General features: G+C 44.8%; 1 protein-coding gene across 12 annotated transcripts in view; it reads left to right on the top strand.

Moving 5' to 3' along the window:
• The window catches only part of Btrc (beta-transducin repeat containing E3 ubiquitin protein ligase), a 166,711-nt gene that overhangs the window by 145,176 nt on the left and 2,130 nt on the right, over positions 1 to 19,405 (top strand). For all 12 annotated transcript variants that reach the window (XM_021151576.3, XM_029472467.2, XM_021151574.3 and 9 more), the window contains 8 exons: positions 2,095 to 2,191; positions 2,858 to 2,995; positions 3,485 to 3,603; positions 5,348 to 5,597; positions 6,508 to 6,626; positions 8,160 to 8,270; positions 8,794 to 8,872; positions 19,134 to 19,326. In XM_021151576.3, coding sequence (XP_021007235.1) covers positions 2,095 to 2,191; positions 2,858 to 2,995; positions 3,485 to 3,603; positions 5,348 to 5,597; positions 6,508 to 6,626; positions 8,160 to 8,270; positions 8,794 to 8,872; positions 19,134 to 19,295 — 1,075 coding nt within the window. In that variant the 3' untranslated portion in view covers positions 19,296 to 19,326. The remainder of the gene's footprint in view (positions 1 to 2,094; positions 2,192 to 2,857; positions 2,996 to 3,484; positions 3,604 to 5,347; positions 5,598 to 6,507; positions 6,627 to 8,159; positions 8,271 to 8,793; positions 8,873 to 19,133; positions 19,327 to 19,405) is intronic.

The following is a 19,405-nucleotide window of genomic DNA, read 5'->3' as shown; positions in this document are numbered from 1 at the left end:
TCACTCTGTAGACCAAGCTGGCCTCAAACTCTCAAAGTCTCTCTTGCCTCTGCCTCCTGGTGCTGGGATCAAAGGCGTGAACAATTTGAGTCACCAAGATTTAACTTCCATTTTGCTATTATATTTCATACCCAGATGGATTTGACAGTTTGCCCCTAGGACATGAACTTTGCAGTTTTCTCTCTTAAATAACACTAGATAATACTTTCTGCTCAGTGATGGTAACTCTTAAAAGGATGATAAAAGACCACTTGGGAAAAGTCCATTTTCTTAATCAGGAGATCACATTTTATGATAACATTCTAAATTTAATATTTCACGTTTATCATGCACTCACATTCTCCTAGGTACCAGGCGTTTCTCCTAGAAGTGGTCCCTGTTGTCAAAGAACAGACACCAGAAAAGAGTGTCACTTAAAACAGAGAGACTAAGAAGCTGGTTCTCTGTGACCTCTGGCCACTCCTGTGTGGCATCTTTGATTTGGAGCTGTTTGTTTGTAAGGCATAGGGGAAGGAGTGGGCTAGAAAGGAAGACTACTGGATGTGAGGGAAATCCTAGAGTGAGTACCCTTATAGTGATGACAAAGACTCGGAGGAAGACAAGAATCTCAGGAGTGGTGGGCAGTGCAAAACAACAGAAAGCTCATCTGCATGCAAAGTGTTTATATAATCAAACTGTTCAGATGCCATTAATCCAGAATTATTCCTCAAAGTAGTTTACTTACCCTTTATGTTGGTGTATCCTATCTCATCGTCCTTTCAAAACAAACAAACAAAAAACCTGTTCTTTTCACTTCCCCAGTGCAAATTTTCTTTTCTCTGTTAAGCTAGACATCAGAGCCAGCTGCCTTCCTGATAGAGATTTTCTCAACTAATTTTCAAGGTGTAGAATAGGGAGAGGGCAGGGGAGAAGAAGCTCTCCTGGAGACGTTGAACAATTAATTATATTGTAATGGAGCTATAGAGGCACAAGTGGATGACTGGCCCAGAGAAAACATGATTTCTCTGGTGCCAGGATTACACTCAGAGGCATTTCTGCCTGTCTCCACTTTGCAGGGCACGATGCCAGTGAGAACAGCAGTTAGCACACCCATAGTGGGCTTTAGTAGCTTCCACACCGTGTTTGGTGGGTTCTTAACTTCAGGATAAGGAATTAAATTTTTTACCCAGCAGGAAGTGATTGCCAGTTACCTTTTCTTTCTTTCTTTCTTTCTTTCTTTCTTTCTTTCTTTCTTTCTTTCTTTCTTTCTTTCTCTCTCTCTCTCTCTCTCTTCCTTTCTTTCCTTCTTTCTTTCTTTTTTGGTATCAATCTAGCTTGGGATGTGAGCATTCAGAATTGTGCTGTCATAAGGAAGGAGATGCTATCATGCTGCATGCTGGAATCAAAGTCAGGAAATGCATTTGTGTGTGCACATAGAAACACACCTCTGAAAGCAGCTTCCTACCTCACATATAATGTCATGGTGTGCTTAGCCTTTCTCCTCACCTCTTCCCTCCCTGTCGTTCGACATGCATGCAGTCCTCTGTTTCTGTTGTATGGACTGAACTGGCTCTTCTGGAGGACTCCCAGAGTGACCAGGAATAGCCCTGGTGACCAAGCCCAGCACACATGCCTTACCCTGTGATAAATAACACAGCTCGATCAGGACAGAATCATTGCTGTTACCCAGCATGCTAGGTGTCCTCTGCCACTAGTACAGCTTGACTCGGGTTTGTGCAGCTCACCAGCTGGTAGAGTAGCTACTGTACCCATTGTGCACGCCGCTCTGGGTTCGAGCCACAGCACCAAGGGAGAGAAGGGAACAGTTATTAACCAGAAGAGTCACCCTTATTATCAAATTATAAAATCAGTAAATGTATAGAGGCCTAAGAGACCAGTAGATGGGTTCTGAGCACACTATCAGTCTAAAGCATCCCAAAGGCCTTGGTACTCTGAGGTTCTGCACTGGAGTCAATGTTGGTCACCTGACCCTCATGCCTTGCCAGGCTAGTTAATGGAAGTTATGTGTGATGGTAGCTGAAACACTTTGAAAAAGTATAAAGCTGCTTGTAAATGGATTTATGACCTTTTCATTGGTAAATATTTGTTTTGTAGGGGACAGTACTTATTCAAAAACAAACCTCCTGATGAGAATGCTCCTCCCAACTCCTTTTATAGAGCGCTTTATCCTAAAATCATACAAGACATTGAGGTAAGAATCGATGTTTCCAGACATTTGCCAAGTGGTAGGGAATCTTTAGTATGCTTAAGTTACAGCACTATAGAAAACCCATTAAACTCTTCAGTGTAAGTTACAATCATGTCTTTACTAGAATAAGGTTGATAAAGTATAGAAAATTCCTAGGCAATGTTTGTACAGCTTTAAAAACCTTTGTAGAGAAGGATTGCCGCCTTCCTAAAGTGGCAGTGTGACATCTGCACTCCTTCACTGATGAGCTTTAGAGCAAGGTCATCAGCGGTCATGAGTACTGTGTGATGTGTCTGAGACGCCACTGGGCGGGCATGCAGCTCCACTTGATACCTCCTGTTAGTGTTTTAGTTGTATGTAGCCCATAGAGCAGTGGTTCTCAACCTTCCTAATTATTGTTTGCAGCCCTCGTGCTGTGGTGACCCCCAACCATAAAACATTATTTTTGTTGCTACTTCCTAACTGTAATTTTGCTACTGTTGTGAATTATAATGTAAATGTCTGTTTTCGGGTGGTCTTAGGCAACCCCTGTGAAAGAAAGGGTTGATCAGGCCCCAAGGGGGCGGAGACCCACAGGCTGAGAACCACTGCCATAGAGTCTCACACACACACTGAGTTGTTGGTTTGCCTCTTTGCTAATTAACTGCTTCTTTGAATCCTCCTCTTTAGACAATAGAGTCCAATTGGCGATGTGGGCGACATAGTTTACAGAGAATCCACTGCCGGAGTGAAACAAGTAAAGGGGTTTACTGTTTACAGTACGACGACCAGAAGATAGTCAGCGGCCTTCGAGACAACACCATCAAGGTGAGTGGACCCACTTCAGTGGAGGAGCATTGTTGGAGTGAGGGTGACCACATTCATGGAGCAGTCTGAAGCCTGGCCTTGATTGTGGTTTCTTTTCTAGAAAGTGGGAATTGTAGACTGGTTCTAGTACCAAAGCCAAAATCATTTCCCTAAAGGGCAAATGTCTGCTTCTCCCCACAGGATCATACAAATGTATAGTTCCAGGGTTGGACTCCCTTCTAGAAGTGCGCTGATGGGAGCTGTTGTTATTTGGGCCTTCGTAATTATAGGCTACTCTTCCACCTTGATGAAAAAGGATAAAGTTAGCATTAGAACTGAAGTCAACGCATCCAGGAGCTTAGCTCTACCTGGAGGAAAGAATGCAGTCCTTGCCCTCTCTGGGCTTTGATGTTTGTAGGGGGGCGGGGGGGCTCACACATGTACAGAACAGCAAGTCTCCACAGCAGCCTATTATGACAGTGATCAAAAGGGTCTCGTTTGCCCTCCTAGATCTGGGATAAAAGCACACTGGAATGCAAGCGGATTCTCACAGGCCACACGGGCTCTGTCCTGTGTCTGCAGTACGATGAGAGGGTAATCATCACGGGTTCCTCAGACTCCACCGTCAGGTAGGGACTCTCGGCTGCTCCTTTGAACTCTAAGCCTCCACTTTGTGTCATGGTGTGTCTCTGCATCTTCATGGACACATTTCTGAAACCAAAGAATAAGCTATTAGCTTCCGGTCAGTTACTTGTCGCTCTGAACCAACACTTGATGTGGGAACCATTGGGTAGAATCTACTTGGGCACATTTAAGAAGCTGCACACGGATTTTAATTTGGAGGTGCACCTGTAGAGGAACTTCCCTCTCTTTATGGGAAGCCTTACATTCCTTATGAAGCTAGCTCAAGGGAATGGCAGGAAGGGACTGAAGCCTGTCTTTCAGGTGATTGTAACTGCAGTGCAGGCATGCAGGCGCTCTTTCAAGTGGATACAGGTGAGCAAGACTCGCTCCTTGCCAGCCCTCCCCCGCAATCCCCACAGTGTTTAATTGCAAGCTTTACTCAAGGAGGGAGCCCTCAATTTCCAGAGGCTCTGGTGATTTGATGACACAGCCATTATGCTGCTGGAGTCCAGTGTAGCTTGAGTTCAGGGTACCAGCAGCACTGCTGGAAACCTGCTAGGAATTTCACCTTAAGCTAAAGGATTTAGCCAAAGTAATACATCAAAAGTAACTTTAAAAAAAAAAAAACAAACATAGAATAAAGGCAGTTATCTGCATTGTCAATTCTCTGCGAACAGCAAAGCCTGTTCCTCTCACTTGCAGGCACAGCAGAGCCCACCCTGGCAGTTGTTGGAAGTTAACTCTCCTCCTTGCTTGGAGTGAGTGCCTCACAGGAGCTGCAGCACTGTAGAGGCTTAGGTCATTTATAGAATAGGGGAGATGGTGTCTGTTTGTTGTCTCGGATTGAACCCGAATCGTCTAAATAGCCTTCTACCTCTTAGCAACACTACAGCACAAAAAAATAACTTTCCAAAAGGAGGGTAAGCTGCAAAGGAGAAACCGAGTGCTTTTAAAGTCAATACGCAAATAGAGAGTAATGTAGGTAATTCTATCTCGGCAGAGTTCTCCAGCTTGCCAAGGGTCTCCACTGCCATGAAGCATGGGCTTAGGGTGAGAAGGAAGGCTCATGTTGACCAACTTGCCCCTGAAAAGCACAAAACTGGAGCCTTTGACTTAGAGTCTATGTAGGAAGAAAAGCTAATGTTTAGGACAGTGAAAGTCAAGTCCACATTACTAAGTCTGTGTGGAACATCTTGGCCCAGAGTGCAGTGATTGGGACAGATACTACTGCTGTTCTTTATCAGATTCCTAGCTTATATGTGTCTTTTTTATTGAATGTCAGTGTTAAAATAATAACCCAAAAATCTGGGCCAAATTATCAGGTGACAGTGACTACCTGTGTCCTCCTCTCTGGGCACTATACAAGAAGTACCCACTAAACCTGCCTTTCCTGTCTGTACACATGAACCATGGTGTTTCCTCATGGTTCCTGTGGACCCTGCCTGGGGCAGGCAGAGCAAGAGCACTTGCCATGAAACAGGAGGTGAGCCAAGCATGATGGTGCACACCCTTAGACCCAGCACTGGAAGGTAGGGGCAGGCAGATCTCTGTGAGTTCACAGACATCCTGGTCTACAGAGTGAGTTCCAGGACAGCCAGGACTACACAGAAACCCCTGTCTCCAAAAGAAAAAGAAAGCAGGGGTGGCATTGATTGATTGATTGATTGATTGACTAATTATCCCATTGGTGGTCAAGAATAGGCCGTGCGTTGTACTAAGTACCATCTGACTCCTGGGTGTCCTTTTCAGAGTGTGGGATGTAAATGCAGGTGAGATGCTAAACACATTGATTCACCACTGTGAAGCCGTTCTGCACCTGCGCTTCAATAATGGCATGATGGTGACCTGCTCCAAAGACCGTTCCATCGCTGTGTGGGATATGGCTTCCCCAACTGACATCACCCTCAGGAGGGTGCTGGTGGGACACCGAGCTGCGGTCAATGTTGTAGACTTTGATGACAAGTACATCGTTTCTGCCTCTGGAGATAGAACCATAAAGGTAACAGGCCACTTTTCAGTAAGTTCACAAGCTGCAGTAGGAGTTTGTGTAAAAGTGTGATTGAGGGCAACTGTATACACAAGCCTTGTTGTAGAATACTGTAATAATTAAATTCAATTTTTATTTCTATAAACAATGGTTATGGACTGGAGGTGTAGCTTAATGACAGCACTTACCTGGTGTGCCCAAGAGCCAGCTTGGAAAGATAACAGTGCCACTGATGATGGCAGTGATGGCATGCATGGCAAAAGCCAAGCCAAGGTTAAGTTCAAGGACACATCCGTATTGGAGCTGGGGAAACGGCCAGTGTGAAAAGGCCTTGCCGCATATGTGTGAGAACCGTCGTGGGAAAGCCAGATGTGTCACCACGCGGTAGTGATCTCATTGCTCAGAAGGGAGCGATGCCAAACCCTGTGGTCACTGGCCAGTCGTTCTAGCCAGATAGTAAGTGTTGTATTCAAAGTCCCTGTCTAGGAGAAGGAGGTAGAGGGGCTGTCGAAGTCGCCAAGGTCCCGAGTGGAGTTGTTAGCATGAAGATAGTGGCCCAAACCATCTGGACCTCCAGCTCCAGAGGCCCCAATTTCCCGCCTCTGTGGATTCTGGCTCACACATGGTACACACAAACTCAAGCAGTTACATATACACATAAAAAAATAAGGTGGAAGGAACTAAGGCGGACACTAAGTATGCAGACACACGAAAGGAGGCTAATTCATAGAGCAAATCATTGGGCAGTCTCACATGACAGCAGCCGGCTTCCCATTCGTCCTGTGTCACTCTGGCTCTTGCTTTCCATTGCTGTTTCTTTGAGGCATTGGCCTCCTCTGATGAGTCTCTTCTATTGCCTGCTTCCTGTTTTTACTAGTAGAAGTACCCGATCTACTGCTCAGCTGTCGCTTTTGTGTCTCAGGTGTGGAACACAAGTACCTGTGAATTCGTAAGGACCCTAAATGGGCACAAGCGTGGCATCGCCTGTTTACAGTACCGAGACAGGCTCGTGGTGAGCGGCTCCTCTGACAACACCATCAGGTGAGCAGCTGCCTTCCCAGAACACAGCCCCACCACCTCCTCCTTACCCTTTCTGCACAGAGCTCATGGTCTTTACCTGTCCTGCGTTTATAATCGGGTATGTCTCCTTTCTGTAGCTAGTACAGGTCAGAAGTTTGCCCTGCCAGAGAGGCAGCACAGAAAAGCCTTTAGGTGATGTGTTTCCTGCAGTACAAAAATGCTAATAAATAAAGACCTTTTCTTCATGTCACTGTTGTTGAAAAGAAAGGAAAAGAAAGGAAAAGACTTGTTTCTCTGCTAGAAATGATGACTTTTTGTTTGAGTACAGTAGTTGAGCAGAGAGCTGGCTGGCATTAAATAGGAAGGATGCACAAGTCTATGTACTTTCCTTGTGGTTTACCCTTACAATGATAAATGGCAGAGAGATGGTTAGGGACACCTGAGGGAAGGCAAAAGAAGAGGTAGCCCTGCTGCACATCAAACCCGTCGTTCCTACAATGCTCTGGGACTGGGCAAACAGCATCAGAACTGTCACAGCAGCCTTCCTGGGGCCCATCTCTGCCTTTCTGTTGAGGACTGCTCTGAATAGTGGTGGCAACTGTGTCTTCCTGCCGAGATGGAGGTGCTGTGTGACAGTCATATGTCACTGACACAATGCCCCACACTCTTAGGTGTGACTTCAGGAAGCATGACTCTCTTGAGCTGGTTGGTCATTTCCATCGTAGAAAATTGAATTCTCTCCTGGAAGAACCTGGTTTCAAGTCGGCAGTGGTGGCACACGCCTTTAGTCTCAGCACTCAGAAGGCAGAGGCAGGTGGATCTCTGAGTTCCACACCAGCCTGGCCTGCAGAGTGAGTTCTAGGATAGCCAGGGATACCTGGAGAAACCTTGTCTCAAAAAAACAAAACAACAACAAAAAGAACATGGTTTTATTGTTATATAAAGTGTAGTGTTTTAGCATTATATAAAGCTTTGTGTCTTAGTGTTATATAAAGTGTTTTGTAAACACTTAACTATATTTGAACTTAAATCACACATTTTTTTCTACCCAAATTATATGGCAGACAGGAAATAAGTTATATTGAAAATAATATATTTTTATATAAGTAATCTTGGTGAAATTTAAAAATATTTTTATTTTCTATGTATAACTGTTGCCCATGTGTATATGCTTTCACCACATGCATGCCTGAGTCCAAGGCGGGCAGAGGGTAATGTTGTTTTCCCTGGAACTGGAATCATGGAAGATTAGGAGCCACCATGTGGGGGCTGGGAGTCAGAGCTCTTAACTGCCGAGCCATTTCTCTAGCTCCCTTTGTGAGTTTCTAAAGGACATATGGAATACACTGTCATAGTCAAAGCTTAGAAACGAATCCATGGGCGAGGAGTGGCAGCGCACACCTCTAATCCAGTACTGGGCAGAGGCGGTGCATCTCTGTGAGCTTGAGGCCACCGCGGCTAGAGTGAGTTCCAGGACTATACAGTGAAACCCTATCTGGAAACCCACAGAGAGAGAATCTGTGACAGCTCACTTGACTTCATTTCCTCCTGCAGGCTGTGGGACATAGAATGTGGAGCATGCCTGCGAGTGTTAGAAGGCCATGAGGAGTTGGTACGCTGCATTCGATTTGATAACAAAAGGATAGTGAGTGGAGCCTATGATGGGTGAGTTTGCTAACAATATTCTGAAACACATCTAAGAGCTCGGGTTGTAGCTCAGAGCATGTGCTTAGCTTGTGCAGGGCACTGGGTTCAGTAGCTGCTCCTGCCTTCCCCGAGTCTCCGTCTGCATTCTCCCAGTGTGTGATATAACCCTTCCTTCCCTGGCTCTAAAAGTTCATATGCACTGTTGCTTAATCGCTAGTCCCCTCTCTTTTGCCTGCCGTTTTCCAGATATTCTGCCCAGTCATTTAATTGTATTTGTATTGACTACTATGTTTGCTATTTGATTATGTATTTGTCTGGTTTGCCCTGTGAGGCAAGAACCAGACAAGTCCACAGTAACAGCCCAGGCATAAACTGGCCATTGTAAGAGAGAGAGAGAGAGGAGCCCATCTCCGACAGAGCAGTCTGCGACTCTGAGCTACAGCCACGCTCTATATTTGCTGCCCTGGCTTTTTTGCTGTTCTTCCTGTGTTATCTTAAGTTTGCTTTCAACTAGGATTTTTGTCACCTATTTGATCTTTAGGAAAATTAAAGTGTGGGATCTTATGGCTGCTTTGGACCCGCGTGCTCCAGCAGGGACTCTCTGTCTGCGGACACTTGTGGTAAGAGCCTTATTGTTAAAGGGGTCCGACAAGCAGGTAGGGGAAGAAATTAAATGTTAATGAGCTGTAGAGTATAGATCTGAATTTTATAGTTAGGCTCTCACAAAACCTACTAAGTGGAAAGACAACCAATATGTGGCAGTAAGCTATGTTTATATAATACCCTTCATCCAAAAGGGCTTTGGAGACTGCATATGGGGAGGCCTGGGGCAGCTGCTTCACAGCTGCATAGCACACATCCCACACGTAGTGCAGGAAGTGAATGAGAATTCTGTACCTACCAGAAGCAGCAGGAAGCACTGAGGGAGAGAATATAATTACTCAAATTGGAACCTGTCCAGAATCTAAGGACCTGAACACCTGTACTTGCAAAATGTACCCTGGGACTCTACTGGAACCCCCTGGTCAGCTCCTTAGTTCTGCATCAAATTGAATAGGCACTGTCTCCAGCATCTTAAATCTTCTTTGTTATCCCTTCTATCCTATGTTTGAACATCTGACACGTGGAAAAAGAAGGGAGTCAGAGGAGAAATGTCTCACCTTGCAATCCTTTGTTTGTAGTAGGGCCTGATTTTGCAGCCCTGGCTGTGTTAAAATTGCATCCTCTGCCCCCAGTTCTCTGGTCCTGGGATTGTTGGTCTGCATTCACCACAGGCTTAAAAGCATAGAAGTCCTAGCCATGTTACAAGCCAAAGACTCAGATTGTCAAATGGTTCTTTAATTAGATGTATATTCATCTAGAATAAACAGATCTTTTTAAATAATTCAAATAAAACATTAAAAGTCCTATGTTCTCAATTCTGATTCCACATTGAGGAAGTCTCAGTTCTGGTTAGGGATACTTTGCCTTTCTTGTTAGGGATACTTTGCCTTTCTTGGATTTAAAATACATTTTTAAGCTGGACATGGTGGTGCATACATGTATGTAATCTCAGCACTCAGAGGCTGAGGCAGGAGAATTGCCGTGTGTTCCAGACAGTTACAGTTAGATGCAGTCTTTGAGGAGCACGTGTGCTTTGCCTGCTTTCTTCATGCTTGTCTTGTTACCTGGACTTGATGTGCTGCGCTGGTCATGTGTCTCTGTAGTCTCAGACATTAAAGGTGAGGGGAGAAGACTGTGAGGTTCTGGCTAGCCTGGGTTATAGAGAGACCCTGTCTTCAACAAGAAGCAAATGTTCCTATAACTTCAGAGCTCGGGGGCGTAAGGGAGGGGGATCTTGAGTTCAAGACCAGCCTAGACTTGAGTTCAAGGTCAGCCTGGTTGACATTGAATTCCAAGCCACCCCACACTACAAAGTAAGACCCAGTCTCAAAAAATATAGCCGGGTGCTGGGGGCGCACGCCTTTAATCCCAGCACTTGGGAGGCAGAGGCAGGCGGATTTCTGAGTTTGAGGCCAGCCTGGTCTACAAAGTGAGTTCCAGGACAGCCAGGACTATACAGAGAAACCCTGTCTCGAAAAAAAAAAAAAAAAAAAAACTAATAATAATAATAGCAACAACAGTAATAATACATTTAATTTTTTGATGTGTATATTCCAGTAAAACCATAGATTATCCCCATGGACATAGCAATCCCTTCATATTTTATGTGGTCCCACCTTGCCCCCAATCGCTGATAAAATCCTGGCCTGCTTTATATAACCTTAGTTAGTTGACATTTTCTAGAGTTTTATGAAAATGAATCATACAGTATGTACTTTTTTATATCTTTTTTTTTTTTCTTCTCAAACTTGGTCTCCTGTGTCACATACTCACTCATGTATCTAATGGTGATCTTAAACTTCTGATCCTCCTGCCTCTACTTCTGGAGTGCTTGAATTATAGATAAACCCACCACACTGGCTTATTCAGTCCTGGGGATCAAACCGAGAACTTTCAGTATGATAGGCAGGCTGTCAGCTGACTGCTTCCTCAGCCCCACCTGTCCTACACTAAGCAAAAATCCTTAGGGGATTTGTCCACGTTCATACAGAGCACATTTTCCCATTCACCAGTTGGTGAGCCTCGGAGTTATGCATGCTCACCTGCTACAAATAAAATTTCAGAGACTTTACTTGGGTGGGTTTTGTTCAGCTTTGTTTTGTTTTGTTGTTATGTTGTACAATTCTGCTCTCCCAGGTGAGAATGAGCATTCAAAGTCCAGTATTCTAGATTCTGACCCAGCAGTCAGGGCTCTGAGCTCTAGAAGAGGAGTAAAATGGCTGGATCATACAAAACCTGTATTCAGGGTTTCTAGAAATGACCTGTTTTCCAAAGTGGTTTACCATGTGGGGTTAGTATGTATGTGCAGCACATTGTCTTTCATGGATCTGTCGCCTGTGTCTCAGGCAGATCTGTTGCTGTGGAGGAACACCGGGAGGCTGAGAGCTATGCTTCCTGATTGGAAGGCAGAGAGTGTGAGGCTGTGTCTGGCATGGGCTTTTGAAACCTCTAAGGTCACACCTCCTAGTCTTTCTAATCCTATAAACAGTTCCACTCCTTGGTGACCCAAGATTCAAATACACAAGTCTGTGAAGGCCACACTCCACCACCCACAGCCTGCATTTGTTTTTGAACACATTACTTTTTTTTTGGATTTTCGAGACAGGGTTTCTCTGTGTAGCCCTGGCTGTCCTGGAACTCACTTTGTAGACCAGGGTGGCCGTGAAATCCACCTGCCTCTGCCTCCTGAGTGCTGGGACGAAAGGCATGTGCCACCGTTAGTTTTATTTGTTTGTTTGTCCTTTCCATTGCTTTCCACTCATCCACCCAGACAGAGTTCTCGCCATGGCATGTCGTTTTCCTCTGCCGGAAGAACTTCCTTAGCATTTCCTGTGCAGGCGCACTGGCGAGGAGTACTTCCCAGTGTTTACCTGGAGGAGTCTGCCTTGCCTCACTTCTGCAGTGTTTGCTGGTAAAGACGCTAACAGCTTCTTTCATTGCGTCAATGCTGTCTTCCATTTTCTTCCGTGTGGTTTCTGCTTCTAAGAAGTCATTGTCCTTCTTGCTCTGAACAGTGGGTTCTTATCCTGAGACTGCTTTAAGATTTTGTTCTTGTCAGTGATTTTCAACAATTTGGTTATATCTCAGTGTGGGTTTCTCTTCTTGAGATTATGAAAAATTATTAGTGCGTCAAAAACAAGACAAGACTAGCTATATGTTGTCTATATGAACCTACTTCAGGGGCTATAGATACAGCTCAGTCGGTAGAGCGATGGTCTCATATACACAAATCACTGGATTCAGTCTGTAGCACCGTATAATCAAGACATAACTCCTACCACTCAGAAGGCAGAGGCAAGAAGATGAGAATTTCAAAGTTGTTATCGTCATTTACACATGGAGTTCAAGGCCAGCTTTGGCTATATGAGACCTAATCTCAAAACAGGAGTCGGAGGGCTGGAGAGATGGCTCAGCAGTTAAGAGCAGTTGCTGCTCTTGCAGAGGCCCTGCATTCAGTTTTTCAGTGTCTAACATCACATGCAGCACCTCACAACTTTCTATGGCCCCACTTCCAGGGCATTTGATGGTACTTCTGGCCTCCACGGGCACCTGCGCACATATGCCATACACACAGAAATAAGTGGATGAACAAATCTATTGTAGATATAAAGACATTTATAAATAAGGAGTTAAAGTTGATAAGGTGCTGTATGCCTATAATCCTAGCAGTTAGGAATCTAAGACAGGAGGACATGAGTTTAGAGGCCAGCCTGTGCTACACAGCAGGATCCCACCTCAGAAATCCAAGGGCTGGGATTGGAAGAGTGGTCTAACATACACATGGCCCTAGGCTGCTTCACCACCACCACCACCCAGGAAAAAAGCTGAAATCTGTCTTCCTGAAATTCCTGTGTTGAACTTGACATCTCTAATATTTTAGAATCTGATTGTATTTGAAGACTGAGCTTTTTAAAAGGGTGATTAGGATCAGTTGAATTCATTGAGAATAGGCATTGATCCCATGTGACTGCTTTCCCTAAAAGACAAGGTCAGGCGCACACAGATGCAATGCTTGTAAAGGTGGAGGGGACGTCCATCTATGACGGAAGCTGGGGAAGAGGCCTGAGAATCAGAACAATTGTGCCCACACTTCATTCAGTCTTGTTCTTTAGCCTCCAGACAGTGGGAAATACAGCGCCATGTGTGCTACCCAATGTATGGAACTTCATTATGAAACTCTTACAGATTATATCCCATGCCAGTACCAGTTTAGAGAAACAGCATTAATTTCATACAGAGCAAACTACCAACAAGGAATCTTATCAGGATAAAAAGGTGTGGTACATTATGCTCAACCCAAGGTAGGTCAGTGCCTGATGATAGCATCAGGACATACCAAATGAGGAGGTGATAGACCTATGAAGAAAACCAGTGAGCCACGATTGGAGTTGAAGAGATCACACCCCGTCATGGGCAGATCCAGCGGGCAGCAAATTCAGGGAGAATAGTTAAGCTCAGCAGCACTGTCTCAGCTGGAAGTGATTGGCCTCTACCTGCAGAGGATTCTTCCCAAGCTTCCATGGGACATTTGCCAAGACGACTACACTGGGCCATGCACAGACCTTAACAAGTGGAAAACACTAGGTACGCTCCAGCAAGATGGTTCAGCAGGTAACGGTGCTCCTGCCAAGCCTGGAAACCTGAGTTTGATCGCTAAGAGTCCCAGAGTGGAAGGAGGACTGACCTCATGTCACACACATGCATGCTTCACACATATACACACAGATAAGTAAATGTAAGAAAACGTGTAAAACTAGAAACATGCAGTATATGTCCTTATACACACCACAAGGAGCTGAAGTACAGGAATGATCAGGAAAAAGGGTAACTGAAAAGCCCCAAAAGATGGAGAGATAAGATAAGCCACCAGCCCTTTAAATAAGGCACAGGGCGAGGAGAGATCTCAAGAGAAATTTAAAGGGATTTTGAATATGAAAATAAAAATATACAATTTGTGAGCTAGGGTGTCAGAAGCGCCGAGAAGGAAATTAATAGCATGGGGTTTTTTGTTTGTTTTTTGTTGTTGTTGTTTTCTAAAGAAAAAGACATGCTGGGACCTGTAAGATAGCTTCCACCACACAGTGCGAGAGGAGACTACACTCTACAAGTTGTCTTCTGTTACCACACAGCCAACATGGTGCAAGAGCATGCAGAAGCACACAGAAAATGCCTTGTGGGGCTTTTAAAGTTAAATTTAAAAATAAAAAGATGACCTAGGACAGGGCAGGCAGCTGTCTGGTAAGAGCATTTTCTGGACTACAGTGAGATGTGGTTCTCAAAGCAAAAAAACTAAAATGAATCGTTTTGCTTTGCTTTGCTTTGCTTTGCTTTGCTTTGCTTTGCTTTTTTAGGGGCTAGTATGCCCTACACCCAAACAAAATCTTCCCACACAAGCTCTCCCAATGACCCTCACCCTACAACAGCTCCATTTAGTCCCAATACATCTGTTTAAAAAACCTTTTAGATGTTGTGGAGAGGCTGGCTACAAGGACCTTCATCCCCTCCACTGGGCCAGATAGAATTCTGTACACTAGGCCTGTTTTCCCCTGTTTGTTCCCTTCCCCGGATGCTCTGTAGCTCCCCGCTGTTTCTGCAGGCTCACTGTGGTGCAGCATCCTGGCAGTGGGACCTGTCACTCTCACCCTGACAAGTCTATGCCCACTTCTTCACCAGCCCCTCCATTTCTCCTGCTTCTGTTTCTCCTTCTCTTTCAACCTTCCCAGAAAAGTTGTTTTCTTCCGTAACCAAATCATTTGTTTATAGCCTTCCAATAATTATTTCCAAGACTCTTCAGGAATAGAGGTTACTAATTGCCTGATCCATTGCAGCTAATCAAGGTAAGCCTCACCCCTGCTAGCTGACCAGAGGAATCACCTCTCCAATAGACCCAGAGCTAACCCTTTAGAGGACCCTCCTCCACAGAAAACATCCCTGCCCAACATCCTCTCAGAGTTAGGAATGGTAGTTTCCTGCTGAAAGACTACACTTCCCAGATTTCCTTGCAGACTACTGAGGTCATTTATCCATCTTCCTCTGTAAACATTTTGGCCATCTACATACATGTCTAGGTAACAAAAGTGCCCCTCACTATAAATAAACATGATCCCACCTTCAAAAGGAAGGAAAAAAGAAAAGAGAAGTGTATGTCTCCTCACATACCTGTGACTCCAGCACTTTCCAGGACAGACGTGGGAAGATTATTGAAGCTTCCTGACCATCAGCTTAGGTTCAGGTCCAGGCTCAGTGAGGTCAAACAAGGAAACTAGGTGGAGAGAGTGAAAGTAAAGCCAGGGGTGATGGCTCACACTTGTAATCCCAGCACCAAGAGACTGAGGCAGAGGGATTGCCCTGAATTCACCAACAGTCCAATTTATGAGACCCTGTCTCAAAACAAAAGACCAATATATATGTCCAGTAAATATTAGTATTAAGAAGACACCATTGTCTGGATGGTAACTCAGGGCGCACGCCTTTAACCCCAGCACTGGGGAGGCAGAGGCAGCCGGATTTCTGAGTTTGAGGCCAGCCTGGTCTACAGAGTGAGTTCCTGGACTACACAGTGAAACCTGGTCTCAAAAAGATAAAAATTTGTATTTCACCTTTTTTTCCCTGCGGGGCTGGGGATGGAATCCCTGTGTCTCCTGCACACCCCCGGAATGTCTCACCAGAGTTTTGAATGTTAAGATAGTGATGCCTTTTTAAGTTTAATGTCATTGTGGGAGGCGTGCATGCCATGGAGATCAGAGGCCAACTTTGTAGAGTCGGTGTCTCCTGCCACCTTTATGTAGGTTCTAGACATTGATATCAAGTCACTAGACTGCATGGCAAGTGTTCTAATCCACTTCCCACCTTCCCAACCTATTGCTCCCCGCTCATGTAGAGCCTAGACTCAGGCGTACTATGGAACTGAAGTACCTTTAATTCCTAATCCCTCTGCCTCCGTCAGCCAAGTGCTGGGGTTGCAGGTTCCCTGCTTACCAAACGGAATCATAATCGCTTTTTAAAAATTGTGGTGCTAGGGATTAAATCCAAGGCTTTATAAATGCTAGAAAAATGTTCTTATTAGCCTTGAAAGAATCCATACTCAAAAAAAAAAAAAGGCTCCAAAATATGGATAAGTCGATTCCAGTAATGTATAACAAAGCTATCCTCCAGCAGAGATGGGTGTTACAGGTACAGTAGAGAAGACTGACTGAGCACTCAAGAATTGGTGGATTCTTATGGTGCTAGAGCTTAAGGCTGGAGCCTTTTACAAAGTAGGCAAGTGCTCTAACCCTGGAGCTATGTCCTCAGTGTTCAGTTGATGTCGTCCATCTCATCCACAGGTAGACTGCATGGTTACAGTAGCAACAGGTCAGTAAAAACATTTGACAAAGGACTGGCAATAGTTTGGTGGCCAAAGAGCACTATCTGCTCTTCCAGAGGACCTGGGTTTAATTCCCAGCTCACAACTGTCTGTAACTCTATTTCCAGAGGATTTAACGTTCTCTTCATGCCTCTCTGGGTACCAGGCAACACATGATACAGACAAAACACCCATACACATAAAATAATTAAAAAAAAAAAAAAAATCACTTGTCAAAATCCAGTGCCTACCGATGGTGAAACTCTGAGCAAGCTAGGAGAACTTGCTCAACTTGATAAAGGAACTATAAATTTAAACTATTAAATATCACTGTGAAGATGAAGCTAGGGCTTGAAAGAGGGGGAGAGAGAGCATTTGAACTCTGTCAAGTGGCCCAGCTCTGAAAGCCCTGCTTCCCAGCATCCACCAAGGCCAGTCTCGGGAGGTGACTGCATAGTTCCATCGGAACCATACGGGCTGGAACCATAGTTCAGCAGTTTTGAGGACTAGCCGTTCTTAGAACAGCTCACAACTAGCTATAGTCATTGGGGGGGGTGGGGGCAGGGGATCAACACCCTCTAAGCCTCTGTGAGCACTGGACAGACACATGGTACACAGATAAACATGTAGGCAAAACACATACAACAATAAATGTTTAAAGTGTTTGTAGTGGGGGCTGGCAAGATGGCTCAGCGGTTAAGAGCACTGACTGCTCTTCTGAAGGTCCTGAGTTCAAATCCCAGCAACCACATGGTGGCTCACAACCATCCGTAATGAGTTCTGACACCCTCTTCTGGTGTGTCTGAAGACAGCTACAGTGTACTTAGATATAATAATAAATAAATATTAAAAAACAAAACAAAAAACAAAAAAACCCAATCAACATAACCACCATAGGAGGGCTTAAAAAAATGGCTTCTTGCCCGGCACTGTGGAACACACTGTTAATACCACCGCTCAAGAGGCAGAAGCAGGGCGGGTCTTTGTCAGTTCAAGGACAACTGGAAAGACATAGAAATATCCCACCTCAAAAAAAAAAAATAAATAAAATGTCTGTAGTGTAGAGACTGAATCTCGAAATGTAGTTCAGGCTGACCTCAAGCTGGTGACCTTCTGCCTCGGTTCCTAGGCATATGACTAGGTTTCCCGGTCGGAAGTGTATGCCATCACAGCAGCTCCATGTATATTTGTTTTGTTTTGTTCTTTGGTGTTTTTGAAAGAGGGTCTCTCTGAAGGTCTGTCTGTCTTGCAACTCACTATGTAGACCAGACTGGCCTCAAACTCAGAGATCTGCCTGCCTCTGCCTCCCAAATGAAAGCAGCTTTGTTATAACAACAACAACAAAAAAATGGTGGGCAGTGGTGGTGCACGCCTTTAATCCCAGCACTTGGGAGGCAGAGGCAGGCAGATTTCTGAGTTCAAGGCCAGCCTGGTCTACAGAGTGAGTTCCAGGACAGCCAGGGCCACACAGAGAAACCCTGTCTCAAAAAAAAACAAAAAACAAAAGAGCAATTAGACAGTAGACTGACTGTAGTACAGTCATACAATGGGATATTAGCCACTAATCTTTTAAAGGGATAAAGTAACTGCTTTTACTTGTAGTAACAAAAACAAACAAACAACAACAACAAAAAATGTTCTAATAATTGAGTAAAATAAGCTAGGCATGGGGCTGGAGAGATGGCTTAGCAGTTAAGAGCACTGACTGCTCTTCCAGAGGTCCTGAATTCAATTCCCAGCAACCACATGGTGGCTCACAACCACCTGTAATGGGATCTGATGCCCTCTTCTGGCATCTGTGCTGAAGAGAGTGACAGTGTACTCATATACATAAAATTATGTTATTTATTTTATTTAAATACATAAATCTAGCACAAGCAAAAGTATACTACATGTGTGTATTTGTATGAATTCAAGGCTAGGTAAAGATCGGTGATGACATTGGGGTGCAGGAGACACTGACTAGCAGGGTTGAAAATCCTTTCCAGGAAGTTAGATGTAGTCGGCACTTGATTTAGGCAATGTTCACTCCCTCATGTGCAAAACTAGGGTCTGACCCCAGGACAGCCAACCATTAAATTTTTCCAAGTTGCTAGGCATGGTGGCGCATCTCTAATCCTGGCACTCAAGAAGCAGATGCAGGCGTATTTCTGAGTTTGAGACCAGTCTGGCCTACAAAGCAAGTTCCAGAACAGCCAGGACTGTTATTCAAAGAAATCCTATCTCGAGAAAAGAAAAAACAACGACAACAAAGAATTTGGCAAGTTGTTGACCATATGTGGGTAGCTCCAGATTGGCCATGGTAGGGCTTTGTGAATCATGAGAATCTATAAATAGCTCTTGACATTAAGGACGTTTCTTTTTCCTCTAAGGTTTGCTTTTATTTTATGTCCATGGATGTTTTGCCTGCATGTCTGTCTGTGCAGTTCATTGTCCTCAGAGGCCAGAGGATGTCAAGTCCCCCTGGAACTGTAGTTACAGATGGTTGTAGGCTACCATGTGGGTGCTGGGAATCAAATCTGGGGCCTCCAACCAGTGCTCTTAGCTGCTGAGCCATCTCTCCAGACCCAGGAAGGTTGTCAGCACACATTTTTGGCACGTCACTTACTGCGGATTACCCCTTGACTCCTGCTGGTCAGTCAAAGGAACTCGCAGGGAAACAAGACCAGGGAGGTACCAAGGAGCTTTCCCATCCAGCCCAGAAGGCAGTGACAAGCCAGCGTCCTCTCTGCCGTTTTGCCTCAGTAATAAGCGTGATCCCTGTGTTCCTGAGATCAGTTGTTGCCCAATATTTGAGCTTTGCATCCTAACGATAGTGAACTGCTTCCTGTCCGTGATGGAACAGTGAAAGAGCATATCTGAGCCTCCCTCAAACAAAGAAGCTTTTGATTTTGAGTTCAAAGTCTTAACTCTTTTTCTCTCTGCCTCTTTAGGAGCATTCTGGAAGAGTTTTCCGCCTCCAGTTTGATGAATTCCAGATTGTCAGTAGTTCACATGATGACACAATTCTCATCTGGGACTTCCTGAATGATCCAGCTGCTCACGCTGAACCGCCCCGCTCCCCTTCTCGGACATACACCTACATCTCCAGATAAATAACCCAACACTGGCCTCATAATTGCCCAGGTATGAGAGAAGAAGCATGCACGAGCCCCGTGCTAGGAGATGGAGGACTGGCTGTGGGTGCTGCCCACTCCCAGAGCCG

This window comes from Mus caroli, unplaced genomic scaffold (assembly GCF_978045245.1).
Source record: "Mus caroli unplaced genomic scaffold, Mus_caroli_1 scaffold_20, whole genome shotgun sequence".
Lineage (NCBI taxonomy): Eukaryota > Metazoa > Chordata > Mammalia > Rodentia > Muridae > Mus > Mus caroli.
Note: the sequence above shows the minus strand (reverse complement) of the source record. Positions and strands in the feature narration are given on the sequence as shown.